Here is a 14,373-nt window from a genome sequence, read left to right on the forward strand (position 1 = left end):
ATTTCGAGGTAGGGAGTTGCCCTAGCCCAGGCTGACCTGGGATTCACTATGTTGTCTCAGGCTAGCCTTGAACTCACAGCGATCCTCCTGAGTGCCGGGATTAAAGGTGTGTATCCAGCTCATTTGTTCCCCTCCTATCATGCCGGTCTTGTGTAGGCAGCGTCAGCCACTGTGAGGTCATGAACATCACAGCCACTCTGTGTCTCCACTGCTCTTCCCGCCTTGTTCCCAGCACCGCCCCGCACCGAGCCTGGCGCATGTGCCCACTTCAGCTCGGAGCTGACCCGCAAACTCCGTGCAGCCTCCCGTCTCCACGCTGCTCTAGGCTGGGCTTTATGGGCATGCATGGCCGCTCCTGGTTTTTGAACGAGTTCTGGAGATCGGGCTCAGGTCCTCAACAAATGCTCTTACCCACTGAGCCACCTTGCCAGCCTGGTGTTACATCTAATTCTTTTTTTTGTTTGTTTTGGTTTTTGTTTTTTCAAGGTAGGGTCTCACTCTGGCTCAGGCTGACCTGAAATTCACTCTGTAGTCTCAGGGTGGCCTCGAACTCTCAGCGATCCTCCTACCTCTGCCTCCCGAGTGCTGGGATTAAAGGCGTGAGCCACCATGCCTGGCTACATCTAATTCTTATTACCCATGCCTCTGTTCAAATATTTGGTGAGGGGCTGGGGAGATTGTTCAGTGGTTAAAGGTGCTTGCGTACCAAGCCTGCTGGCCCAAGTGCTGGGATTAAAGGTGTGCTTCACCAGGATGTAAATTCTTTGCTGAAGAAACTCTAGATTCATAGACGCCCAGAGACATTATCAGAAGAAATCTACAAGCAAACTTTACTCCATCAGTTTCTTCCCACATATTTCCATTCCCATAGTTTTGAGGAGTTTTGTATGTGGTTGTGTGTGCATGTGTGTGGGCACATGGGTGTACGTATGTGTACAAACACACATGAAGGCCAGAGGTTGATGTTGGAGACCTTCCTCAGTACCTTCCACCTTATTTCTTGAGATTGGGTTTCTCGCTGAGCCTGGACTTACCAAAGCTGCAAGCTGGCCAGCAAGTCCTGGGGACCGTCCTGCCTCTGCCTCCCCAACACCGGACTTACAGGTATGCGCCGACGTGCATCTGCAATTGGTTTGCAATGCCAAGAGGCCCTGGTACACCCATTCTCTCTCTCTCCCAAATAAATGAATAATAAGATGGACATGGTCGTGTGCACCTATAACCCCAACACTGAGGGGGGGCAGACCCGGGAAAATCACTGGGCTTGCTAACAGAAAAGCGGCGTGAGCTCCAGTTTCAGTGACTGTCTGTCCCAGGGAAATAAGGCAGAGGAGCATTAACAGACACACACGAAAATAAATAAATACATTATTTTTTATTTTTTTGTTTACCAAAGGACCTCATGAAACTGCTGCTACATTAGAACATGGTATTTCGGATAGCTTAAGTCTATCTTCCTACGTCACGGTCATGGCATTTGGGTAAGCTTAAATCTGTCTTCCTGTGTCAAAGTCATTCACTTTGACTCCAGGGTCAACCTGCTCTTGTCCCCTTTGAGGTGACAGCTGTGTCTTTTGCGTGGACGACAGCATCCACTGTGGGATGTGCTATGTCCAGAGCAGCATTTTGGTGGAAAATCCAGGCCAGCTGCTTGGTCAAGTGCTTTGTCCCAACATGCAAAGGTCCCTACAACGTGGCTCAAAAAGCACGGCTTTTCCTTTGCCCTTCTGTCCGTTTTGGACACCCCAAGCCTGTCCAGACCTCTGAGCTTCACGACTCTGGGGTGAACATCCAAACCGGGCACAGTTTAAGGGAGGAGGGGGGTGGTGGTTTGATTCAGGTGTCCCCCATAAACTTAGGTGTTGTGAATGCTAGCTCCCCAGCTGATGGATATTTGGGAATTAATGCCTCCTGGAGGGAGTGTATTGTTGGGGGCGGGCTTAAGGGCTTTATAGCCAGTTTCCTCATGCCAGTGTTTGGCACACCCTCCTGTTGCTGTGGTCCATCTTATGTTGGCCAAGGGGTGATGTCCACCTTCTGCTCATGCCATCGTTTTCCCCTGCCATCGTGGAGCTTCCCCTCGAGCCTGTAAGCCAAAATAAATCTCTTTTTCCCAGAAGCTGCTCTAGGTTGGGTGATGTCTAACAGCAATGCGAACCGGACTGCAACAGGGGTTTATTTCAAGCTTACAGATTGGGGGGACGTTCCATCTAAGGAGGAAGATGCTGCTTACACATGTCCCAGCAGAGACACAACCAGACAGCCAGCAAACACCAAAAGCAGCAGCAGGGACCCTGCTGGGGCTCCACCACATCTGCGTACCCCTGAACTGGAAATCAGATCTGCCCCAAACACACCTCGGGGCTGGAGCCCAGGATCTGCGGCCAGTGACACCTCCTCAGCCAGGTGGCTGGACCCACATTACAAGTCTACGGGGGATATGCATTCAAACCACCACGCTCTGATCTCACTCTTGCTCTAGACCAGGCCCCTCGCCTGGCACAGCTGCTGGCATATCCGCCTCGAGCTCCAAAAGCACGGCTCGCTGGCCCTGTCTTCCACTTGCCTCTCTCCTGCCCGGAAGCCGCCAAGATTAAAGCTTGCCTGCTCTGTTATTTTTCTCTCAAACTAATATAACTGTCCTTGAACATTCTTCTAAGTCTGTTTTTAAATTCATTGATCAGTGAAACTAAGACCCTATGAAAGGGAACCTCAATTCCCTGGTGTGAAAACAAACTTTACATTCTGGGGAGAGAACTGGAGACCCACTCTGACCACCCCTTCCCTGAATGACCCTGGACAAGCTCCTCAGCTCTTGAATGGGGGCTTCCAATCATCTCAGTCTAATGGGGTTTTTTGTTCTTGTTGTTGTTTCAAGGTAGGGTCTCACTGTAACCCAGGCTGACCTGGAATTCACTCTGTAGTCCCTGGCTGGCCTTGAACTCAAAGAAATACTCCTACCTCTGCCTCCCAAGTGCTGGGATTAAAGGCATGCACCACCATGCCTGGTGTTTTGTGGGTTTTAAAATAAAATGTTTATTTATTTATTTGGACAGAGAGAGAAAGAGAGAAAAGAGAGAGAAGGCATGCCAGAATCTCTTCCCACTGCAAACTCCAGACGCAGGCACCAACCCTGTGCATCAGGCTTTATGTGGGTACTCGGGAATTGCTCCTGGACCAGCAGGCTTTACAAGCAAGCAGTTTTAGCCAGTGAGCTATCTCCCTAGCCCTCATGGAGTTTGGACGTAAAGTGTTTGGCAACCAGTGGGGCATATGGTCAGTATCTAATAAAAGTTAATTATGATCATCTTCTTCTTTTCCAAGAAGCTTCATGTCTTTTGCTGATTCAGCCCTTCCAAGTCAGATTTTCACTCAATTTTGGTCCCCAAGTTTACCTAGCATTCATCCCTCTCGCATAGCAGGCTCACCTTAATACACCCTTACCTGTGCCTACACCTTGCTTTCGGGAGAGGTGTGTTGTATGAACTCTTCCCTGGAGAGAAGTCAGTGAGCACTTGTTCCTCTAGGCAGGGCACAGCCTCCCCACCCCCAAACTAAACTAAAGGTTGATTTCACAAAACTCTGTCTTGGCGAACCAGTGAATTTATTCGGTTTGCTGACAGAGCATGGGTAAGGGGTTACTTAACAGGAGCACGGAGATCTCAAAGTAGCTGCACTCCAAAGTCTCATCTCACGGGGCTGGAAAGATGGCTCAGCAGTTAAGGCGCCTGCTTGCAAAGCCTGATGGCCTGGTTTCAACTCCTCAGCACCCATGTAAAGCCCGATGCACAAAGTAGCACACTCCTTTTTGCAGCAGCAATAGGCACTGGTGTGCTCATCCTCTCTCTCTCTCTCTCTCTCTCTCTCTCTCTCTCCCTTTCTATCTCCCCCTCCACCTTGCTCACACTCCCTCTTTCCTTGCAAATAAATAAAAATAATTTTTTAGCTTTTTGGTTTTTTCATTCTACCCAGGCTGACCTAGAATTCAGTATGGAGTCTCAGGGTGGCCTCAAAGTCACAGTGATCCTCCTTCCTCTGCCTCCCAGTGCTGGGATTAAAGGCATGCCCCACCACGCTTAGCTAATAAAAATACTTTTAAAAATGTCATCCAGGGCTGCAGAGATGGCTCAGTGGTTAAAGGTGCTTGCTTGCAGAGCCTGCTGGCCTGGGATTGATTCCCTAGTGGCCATGAAAAGCCAGATGCACAAAGTGGCATGTAAGTTTGCAGTTTCTTTGCAGCAGCAAGAAGTCCGGGTGAGCCCAATGTGCTCTCATTCTCATTCTCTCTCTCAAATAAGAAAAAAAATAAAGACAAATACCCACACAGAAAGATGTGAAAACTAACAAATTAAGAAATTAGAAAAGCATAAGATTGATCTTGGAGGAAGTGGCGGCTGAGGGCTCGGGACTGAAGAGGCCTTAGTTCTTTCCAAAGCTCCTCTCCGCCATTTGCCTAGAGCACCCCACCCCCAAGATGCCTGGGATCACGATCAAAGGGGGCGTGTGGTTGAGAACTGCCTCACTGCTGCACAGAAAATGAGCAGAGCACTTCAGCGCAAGGTGGTATAAATGGCTGTATGCAAGCATTTAAAAATAACTGACTGGAGCCGGGCGCGGTGGCACACGCCTTTAATCCCAGTGCTCGGGAGGCAGAGGTAGAGGGTCGCCGTGAGTTCAAGGCCAGCCTGAGACTATACAGTGCATTCTGGGTCAGTCTGGGCAACAGTGAGACCTTACCTTGAAAAAAAAAAAGAAGGAAGGAGCAATTTTGCCAGAACAAGAGCCCCACCCTCCTGGCTCCCTCCACAATCATGTGCTGATAGATGAAGAGCTTATCTTTCTCAGGCTGGAGAGACGGCTTAGCGGTTAGGGCACTTGCCTGTGAAGCCTAAGAACTCATGTTCGACTCTCCAGGTCCCACGTAAGCCAGACACACAGGGACACAAGCACACAGAGTCACACGTGCACACAAGGGGCGTGCACACATCTGGAGTTTGATTACAGTGGCTGAGGCGCTGACATGCCAATTCTCTCTCTCTCTTTCTCGTTCTCTCACATTTAAAAAAAAAAAAAAAAAAAAAAGCTAGCCTATTGGGCTTGCCTCAAACCAAAAAGAGTTTCATCTTTTTCATCTGGGACTGTGGTAGAAAAGAAGCTGAAGGTTGAGCTGATTCACTGAGTTACTGTAAGAGTTAATTGCTGAGGAGCAAACACTTACCTTTGTCAGAAGGTGAAAAAACTCCCAATGAAGGAAGTGTTAAGAAAGGGCCCAAAGGGGCAGTAAGAAAATGCAGATTAGGCTAAAGCAGAGCACAAATGGAAATCATTGTTGAGGTGGCCTGACCACAGAAGTGCTTGATATGCAAATTGTCACATCTGTGTTCCCTTCCCCCTCCCTTTGGCTATGAAAACTATAAAATGGAAATAAAAATCTCAGCTGCTTTGAGGGCGACCTCAAGTTCTTTGAACCCTGGGGTAAAGAAACCCCCTCTGCTTTCACTCATACTGGTGTTGGAGTGAACTTTCCAGAGAATTTCTGCAACAAGCCCTAGCTCGAATTCCAGCTCTGTGATTCACTTCTCTGGTAACGTGACATTACCTGTTTCGACAGCCACAAGCCACGACATGGGGAACAGCACCCTAAATGCAGGGCTAGGGATGAAGAAAGCTCTCATCCTCCCACCCTGCTCGCAGAGACCTGCTCCTGTCTGGGTCCCCCTAACACACTGCGGGTGTTTCACAACCATGGAACTGACCTGGGACACGCGGGGAAGATTGGGGAACACTCGAGATAAGCAAGAGGCAAGCCCGGTTCACAGCGTCGGGGTAGGAAGTCCATTCACCTTACAGAGCGGTCCTTTGCCACAAGAACCCCCTGCAGGAAGCCTGTTCCGCCCCTGTCGTGTGACCAACCAGTGTCCCTAAAGGCGAGACAGGAGGAGTGAGGACAAGTCACTGTGGAAACAACACTGGGGGACACAGCTGTAGTGACTCATCGCCTCAGGAGATCCCCAGCTACAATAATGAAGGGATGGATCCTCCCCTTGCAGCCCACACCCCACCTGTCCAGGGAGGGGACAGGAGGAGGCTGGCCGGGCAGCAGGAAGCCCCTGGCCGGGTGCACGGCGGCTCCGCTGTCCCGGCCCCTGGGGGCGGAGAAAGGGGCGGAATCGCCGGTCTGAAGGTCAGGCCTGCCGGGAAGGCGCCTGCCAAGGTCGGCGGTGCTTTAGGCAGGACCGACCGTGCCAGACCTCAGGCAGAACTGCAGGACCGCAGACCGCAAGTGAGTGACGGGCCCAGGCCAGGGGAGGGCCGGGAAGCCCGAGGGGAGGCGCAGCCAGTACTGGTCCCCAGGGTACTGATGGCTCTGAGCGGAACTCCCTGTCCTCTTTGGGGGTGATTAACAGCCACCTCCCGAAGGCCGGAGGCTTGAACTGGCAAGTAACCCCATGCCTTGGCTCCCTCACAATGTACAAGGGAAGCCGAACTTGAGAACAGGTCATTGTATCCAGCCTGTTTAAAGGTGCTAAGGAAATCCAGAACAGGTCAGAACATAACTAGGGCACGTGACAGGTTCAGGCGGCTCAATGGGGGGTGATGGTGACCCCGAGGGTGTGTCCAGGCAGAGGCACAGCCCTGGCAGAGGCTGGTGGCGGAGGGAGGCCTGGAGTGGTGGGGAAGAGCCAGCGGCCGCGGGAACAGAGGGAACCAGAGGCAGGAAGCGCGTTCACCGGCACGCAGGGGCCTAGGCAGCCACTGAGCGCCCTTTGTCCATGTGGGGTCTCTGTCAGCACCCCACAGCCCTGCTTTGGAAGCCTGCATCTGAATCGCACTTGCTGTCTGGCTCGATGACTCAGAGCTCTTCCCTCCCCAACCGCGGAGTCCCTTTGCCGTGACAGGCACCCATTCCATCGTCCCTCGTCATCTGTCCATGCACCTATCTCTACTGCCTCCGCATCTCTCTGCTTGCAAATAAATAAATCAAAATATTTTAATTTTAAAAAAAGAAGATATAAGCCAGGCATGGTGGCACATGCCATTAATCCCAGCACTTAGGAGGCAGAGGTAGGAGGATCACTGTGAGCTTGAGGCCAGCCTGGGACTGCTGAGTGAGTTCCAGGTCGGCTTGAACTAGAGTAAGACCCTATTTCAAGGAAGAAAGAGAGAGAGAGGGAAGGAGGGAAGAAGGAAGTAAGAAAAAGAAAGAAAGAAGGAAGGAAGGAAGTGAGGCGCTGACCCTGGAAGCAGGTGACTGGAACCCGAGGCCCTACAGGAAGCCCACAGTAAGTGCTCTGTGAACACAGCAGGTTAGACCCTGGCCAGCTCGCAGCCCGGCCTCTCTGAGCTCCTCCCTTCCATGTGGCCTGCCCCGACTTTTCACCAGGACCTCTCTGGGCAAGGCTGAGCCCTGAGGACGGAGGACAAGCTCTGCTGTCAGAGCTTCCTCTGAGCGCCGCTAACGCGGGTGTTCCAACAGGAGCGAGCAGAGCCTGCGTATGACGCCTACGCGGTGCCGCGGACGAAGGCGGAGGTGCTCTGTCTGTCCCGTGGGTAGCCAGGGCTGGGTTGCTGTCCTCCACCAAGCAGCCGGGGCTGACCCCTCCACGCCCACCCCCACACAGGTCCTCGGCATCACCCAGTGCTCAGAGCAGATCCTGAAAGCAGCCAGGCCAGGAGCATCCGTCCTCAGACGCCAGGCAGACCCGGGGCAGGATGCGGAGCCCGGTGCACCGAGTGTCACTGGGAGATGCCTGGAGCAGCCGAGTACACCCTGACATAGACAGCGAGAGGCGCACACAGTCCTTCGACGTAGAACGGCTCACCAACCTCCTTGACGGAGGCGTCGAGAACACAATGCTGCGGAGGAAAGTGGGTAAGAGGCCGAGGAGTGGACCCACGTGCTCCTCTATGAGAGCTCTTCATAAGAGCCGGGCGTGGCGGCCCACGCCTTCAGTATCAGCGCTTGGGAGGGAGGCAGAGGTAGGAGTGCTAGGAGTTCAAGGCCAGCCTGGGACTACAAAGTGAGTTCCAGGTCAGCCTGGGCTAAAGTGAGACTCTACCTTGAAAAACCAAAACATAAAATAAAATAAAATAAAATAAAATAAAATAAAATAAAATAAAATAAAATAAAATAAAATAAAATAAAAAGTCCTGCACTAGTGGTCTCTCTCTCCTCTCTCCCTTCCTTCATTCCTTCTTTCTTTTTTCTTTCTTTCCTTCCTTCCTTTCTTCTTTCTTCCTTTCTTTTGTCCCTCCTCTTCTTTCTTCCTCCTTCCCTTCTTTTCCCTTCCTTCCTTTCCTTTTTGTACTTTTTGTTTATTTTTATTATTATATAATTATTTTATATTTATTTATTTTATTTGAGAGCGACAGACAGACAGACAGACAGAGAGAGAGAAAGAGAATGGGTGCACCTGGGCCTTCAGTCACTGCAAACGAACTCCAGATGCATGCATTACTTTGTGCATCTGGCTTACATGGGTCCTGGGAAATTGAGCCTCAAATTGGGGTCTTTAGGCTTCACAGGCAAGCATTTAACCACTAAGCCATGTTTCCAGCCCTCTTTCTTCCTCTCTCTCTTTCTTTCTTTCCTGAGAGGGGCACTGAAAGAGCCTCATGTAGCCTAGGACGGCCTTGATCTAACTGTACTGAAGTTGCTAGGCTGGAGAAATAGCTTAGCAGGTAAGGCTCTTGCCTGTAAATCCCCAGGACCCACATGAGCCAGATGCACAAGGAAGAACCTGCAACTGGAGATCGTTTGCAGTGGCTGGAGGCCCAGTATCCCCATTCTCTCACTCATAAGGAAATCAATAATAAAGTCGCCATGTGGCTGAGTGTGACCTGAACTTCCTGTTCTCACGCCTTCACCCTGAAAGCTGAGATCACAGGCACGCCACCACACTGTGCCAGAGGCCCCTTCCCTCTTTCGAATAACGAATTTTTCCTTGAAAAGCCGTGAGAGTCCAACTGCTGCCACTGCATAGCTTTGTGTCCTGGAGGCCATGCTCCCCCTTCACAGATGGACTCAGTGGGTCCGCCTGTGAGACTCTCCCTAAGTTCCTTTCCAAGTCCTTGAGGTAAGAGCTTGGGGAAACCAGAAGGTCCTCAAGCCCTCTGCTCTCTCTCCTACAGAGAGCATCATCCGTAACGACCCGGCGTTTAGCCTGAGGGGCCATTATTCCATGACCCAGAATGAGCTCTACGAGGCTGCTGTCAGGAGGAGATTCCACCTGGAGATGGTGGCCCGGCGCCTGGGCTGGCCCAAAGATGGCCGTGAACGGGACTACGCCTACAGGTGCCCGCTCAAGAGGACGCTGCCTGCCACCTCCTGCACCCCACCTCCTGCCCGATGAGCCATTTTCCTCAACAAAGGCAGGGTTCACCTGGAAGCGGGGACACCTGGGAGCTCCTTCCCACCTGAAGGTCCCCAGAACCCTGTCTCCCATAGGCTGCTAAGGCCAGCCTCTCTGCCCCCCCTCCCCTTCCACAGAGCTGTTTCGGGGAATCTGAATTTAACCTTACAGGATGTCTTCCTGAATGCGCTCAGAAGCCTGGGCTCAGATGAGCAGATTGCTAAATGGGACCAACTCTGCCAAGACTACCAGATCATCACCTCCTACGCCCAGACAGAGCTGGGACATGGTAGGTCAAAGCTTCTGTGACCTGTGTTGGGGCCGTGCGCGGCCGGGTTCCAGAGCCCACTTATAGCTCAATAGGTTTGGGTGTTCATTGGAAGTCACCCCAGCAGATGGCACTCTAGAGTCCTAAACAAAAAGGAAAGCCTTTTACAATTTGCATATATTTACATATATGTATCAAAAGGGCAAGTCATTCCTTCTGGAAGCATCCGCGTGCATCCCAGTGTCCTCGGTACAGCCTGCAGGTAAAAAGGGAAAATGCCCGTATGTTCAGCAAGGAGCCGACCCTAGTCCAAGCCGAGCCCAAGCCCACCTAGAAGCTGTCCTAGGGGGCTGGGGGTCTGCATCTTGGCCCAACATCTGACTCCCTTCTTTTTTTTTTTTTTTTTTTTTTTTTAAGGTAGGGTTTCACTCTAGTCTACACTGACCTGGAATTCACTATGTAGTCTCAGGGTAGCCTCGAACTCACGGCGATCCTCCTACCTCTGCCTCCCAAATGCTGGGATTAAAGGCATGCGCCATCACGCCTGGCTGACTCCCTTCTTTGATCCCAAGGAACGTACCTGAAGGGCCTGGAGACCGAAGCCATTTATGACCCAGCTACCCAGGAGTTTGTGATACACAGTCCCACCATAACTGCCACCAAGTGGTGGCCTGGAGACAGTGAGTATCCTCTGCCCCCCACCCCCCCACCCCCGTCTCTGCCCACTGAGGACAGCACTGGGCGTAGAGAAGCACTAACTTTGATGCCCAGCGGACATCAGGTTAATTTGCTCGATCCAGGCTGGTCACCTTGGGCAAGTCAACTCACTCCTTTAAAATAGGTAGGCACTTAAGAATTTCCTTAGTATGTGGTTGGGAGGGTCCCCGACTGAACTTTGAAGTACATGAGTCCATGCCACCTGTGGGGAATAAAGGGTGAGGCCACATCGCGCGCTCTCTCTCTCTCTCTCTCTCTCACACACACACACACACATGACACACACATGCACACATCTTGGTTTTGTCTCACAGTGTCCCCACAGCCTCAGATGTTCTCTGCTCTCAAATTAACAATTAAACTTGCCACCAACCAGAGCGCATGCCCTGTGATTGGCTACAGAGTGAACCCCCCCCCCATGCCCTGCTCCACGCTCAGCTTCAGTCACACATGGCCATCAGGCAGCTTCACTAAGCTTCCCTGAGGCTTGGTGACTGCTGACCAAGACAAAGTGCCGCCGAGGACCACTCCTTTCAGCTTCAGAAGTCGCCTCTGAGGACTCTGGCTCTGGGGAGCCAGCAGTGAATGGAGTGGTGTGGAAAGCAGTACATGACAAATGTGAGAATTTTCAAATCCAAGAAGGAAGGCGACAGGGAGAGAAAGAGGCAAGAGAGAGGTGGGGCAGGGACAGGGAAGCTGAATGGGTGATCACGGGACTGGGGAAGATGGCTGAACTGATGACATTCTCGGGAGAAGGAAATCAATGGATCCTTGGGGCTCAGTGGCCAGTTAGTCTAGCCTAACTGCTGAGCTCCAGGCCAGTGAGAGGCTCAATCACAAAAATGCTGGCCGGGTGTGGTGGTGCACGCCTTTAATCCCAGCACTCGGGGGGCAGGGGCAGAAGTGGGAGGATCACTGTGAGTTCGAGGCCACCCTGAGGATACATAGTGAATTCTAGGTCAGCCTGGGCAAGAGTAAGACTCGACCTTGAAAAACCAAAAAAAAGCTGGACAGCATTGCTGATGAACGAAGTAGTTAGTTCTCCAGGTTCCACGTGAACATGTAAATGTGAAACACACACACACCACCCACACACATCACACACACACACACACACACACACACTACACCACACATACATCACACACCACACACATACATCACACACAGAACATACACACCCACACACATACATCACACACACCACATACATATATCATACACACACCATACACACACACACCATACACACGCCACACACATACATCCCCCCCACACACATCACACACGCACACACCGACAACACCCACCCCAGCTCTGCCTGTCCTAGACAGTGCTTTCAGTGTGTCCCTGTGCTCTCTGGGCCTCAGTTTCCTGATCTGGAAAATAAGGCCATCTTACCGACGCTGCAAGAAGCAGGAAAGCTCAGCTCAGGGCTGGACACCAGCCAGGTTTTGATAACTGGTCATTTCACTCATTCCTATGGGATCGATGGCGGAGTGATTTCATTAACCGTGATGGGTTAGGAGACAAAAACTCTAAAGTTTGTTCACCTCAAACTCTTCTGTCAAGTTCTTGCAAGCGTTTCATTCCAAGAGGGCAATCCTTTCTTTTCAGAAACTATCCAAGGCCCCCAGGAGGCCCATCAACAACCCCACGCCCAGGAGGCCAGGCCTCGAGACACAGCAGTGCCCAGGTCTCCCTGTGTGTGATGGGCCTCTTATTGTTCTGCCTTCAGTTGGACGGTCGGCCACCCATGTCCTGGTCCTAGCCCAGCTGATCTGCTCAGGAGCCCAGCGGGGCATGCATGCCTTCATTGTGCCCATCCGGAGCCTAGAGGACCACACTCCACTGCCAGGTGCGCTCTGATGCTCCTCCAGAACTCCTTCCCAGAGGAAGCTCCACCACCCCGCCCTATCCAGAGATTCCAAAAGATCCCCAGAAGCTGAGACATGTCTCCCTCAGTTAGGAGTGGCCCAGTTGACAGAGTCAGCACCAGGTGGCTGGTCGCTGTGTGCAGGAGTCAACCACGACCTGGCCTCGGCTTGCTCACCTGCAACAGGGATATAGCACCAGCCCAGTGTCACAAACTGCCGGGAGCTGGGGTGTGCGTGTGTGTGTGTGTGTACAAGCACTCAATTGACAAGCATTCCCATCTCCACCCCCTTCTAGGAATCACAGTTGGGGACATAGGCCCCAAAATGGAGATGGAAAACATAGACAACGGCTTCCTGCGACTGGACCGCGTCCGGATCCCCAGAGAGAACATGCTGAATCGCTTTGCACAGGTCAGGGCCCGGAAGGCTGTGGCCGTGTGCTCCCCGGAGGGGACCCGCGCAGGCTCTGGACCTGCTTCTGTGACTCCCTGCTGCCCTCTCCCCAGAGTCTCAGGCTCCCAGGCCAGGGTCAAAGCCCAGCTCAGGAGCACAGTGGCCTGGGACAAATCCGTACACTTCTCTGAGCCTTCCAGTGCCTCGGCGTCATTGCTTTGACATGGCTGTTGTACTCAGCTTCGAATTGCTGGGATGAACCTGCAAACCAGGGGAAAGAGGTTCATTTCAATCTTACGGGTCCAGGGAAAGTCACATCCAAGCAGAGAGAAGCACCACTGCAAGCAAAACACCAATACCAACAACCCATAGCAAACAGCAGGGGCCCCACCAGAGCTCAGGCTGCCCCGCACACCTTTGGGCTAGAAGTCAGATCTGCCCCCAAACACAGCTTAGGGCTGGACCCCAGGATCCACCCCTGGTAACGCCTCCTCCAGCCAGCTGCCTGGAGACCCAAGTTACAAACTTAAATGAAACACCTGAGTCTATGGCAGGGGGATGGAGGGAGCATACATCCAAACCACCACAGACAAGGCAATCTTAAAAAAGGTAGAAAGAAAGAAAGAAAGAAAGAAAGAAAGAAAGAAAGAAAGAAAGAAAGAAAGAAAGAAAGAAGGGGAGAAAGAAAGAAGGAAAGAAGGAAGGAAGGAAGGAAGGAAGGAAGGAAGGAAGGAAGGAAGGAAGGAAGGAAGGAAGAAAGAAAAGCCGGGCGTGGTGGCATACGCCTTTAATCTTAGCACTTGGGAGGCAGAGGTAGGAGGATCGCCGTGAGTTCGAGGCCACCCTGAGACTCCGTAGTGAATTCCAGGTCAGCGGCTGGAGGTCCCCGTTTAGCTGGGCTCCACCTCTGTGGTTGCAGGTGGTAGGAAACGCCAGGGTCTCACGCAGCACTTGGAGTCGGGGTGGAGGCGTGTGACGGAGGCAGGGCAGCAGGTCGGGGCCACGGCCGCCACCAACTCCAGGGCTTGTCTGCCACAGGTCTCACCAGACGGCACCTACAAGAGGCTCGGGACAGAACAGAGCAACTACTTCGGCATGGTGGTGACCCGAGTGAAGATACTCGCTCACGGGGCGCTGCACGACCTGCAGAAGGCCTGTGTCATCTCGGTGCGCTACTCAGCCGTCCGCCGCCAGTCCCGGCTCCGGCCCAGGCAAGGAGCGGAGCGCGGCCACAGCGCGGGGGGAGCGGGGTGCTCATGCCTCTGCCCGCCCCCGGCACCATCCTGCCCTGCACTACCTCAGAGCTGGGGGGCTGGAGCAGTTCTCTCTCTCTCTCTCTCTCTCTCTCTCTCTCTCTCTCTCTCGTACATGCAGACATGCATACACTATGCCTAGAGCTGGCCCTGTGGATGGGGTCTTTGGTTCCCTTGGTCTGAATTTCTTCTGTCTGGTTATAGCGCCTAGCGTCTAACTGTGGTGTAGCTTAGTCTAGATGGGTTGTAACTGCTAGTGTCTAACTGGGGGATACATGAGTCTAGATGGGATGTATGTGCTAGCATCTATCTGTGGAATACCTTAGTCTAGATGGGATGTAACTGCTGGCATCTAACCGTGGGATACCTTAGTCTACATGGGTTGTAACTGCTAGTGTCTAACTGTGGGTTAGCTTAGTCTAGAGGGGTTGTAACTGCTGTCGTCTAACTGTGGGATAGCTTATTCTAAATGGCTTCTGTTACTCCTTGTTACATCTGGCTGCTATTCCCTC

The 14,373-nt window shown here is 52.3% G+C and overlaps 1 protein-coding gene across 1 annotated transcript in view; it reads left to right on the forward strand.

Annotated features, from left to right (window-relative positions):
* Nucleotides 1-6,173: 6,173 nt before the first annotated feature.
* Nucleotides 6,174-14,373, forward strand: part of Acox2 (acyl-CoA oxidase 2) — a 40,565-nt gene continuing 32,365 nt past the window's right edge. Inside the window, exons 1-8 of the mRNA XM_004669077.2 lie at nt 6,174-6,283; nt 7,623-7,873; nt 9,133-9,295; nt 9,491-9,642; nt 10,194-10,301; nt 12,077-12,196; nt 12,511-12,626; nt 13,647-13,819. Of these exons, the coding sequence (XP_004669134.2) occupies nt 7,714-7,873; nt 9,133-9,295; nt 9,491-9,642; nt 10,194-10,301; nt 12,077-12,196; nt 12,511-12,626; nt 13,647-13,819 (992 nt within the window). The 5' untranslated portion in view covers nt 6,174-6,283; nt 7,623-7,713. The remainder of the gene's footprint in view (nt 6,284-7,622; nt 7,874-9,132; nt 9,296-9,490; nt 9,643-10,193; nt 10,302-12,076; nt 12,197-12,510; nt 12,627-13,646; nt 13,820-14,373) is intronic.

The sequence above is a fragment of the Jaculus jaculus genome, chromosome 16 (assembly GCF_020740685.1).
Source record: "Jaculus jaculus isolate mJacJac1 chromosome 16, mJacJac1.mat.Y.cur, whole genome shotgun sequence".
In the NCBI taxonomy this organism is placed as follows: Eukaryota; Metazoa; Chordata; class Mammalia; order Rodentia; family Dipodidae; genus Jaculus; species Jaculus jaculus.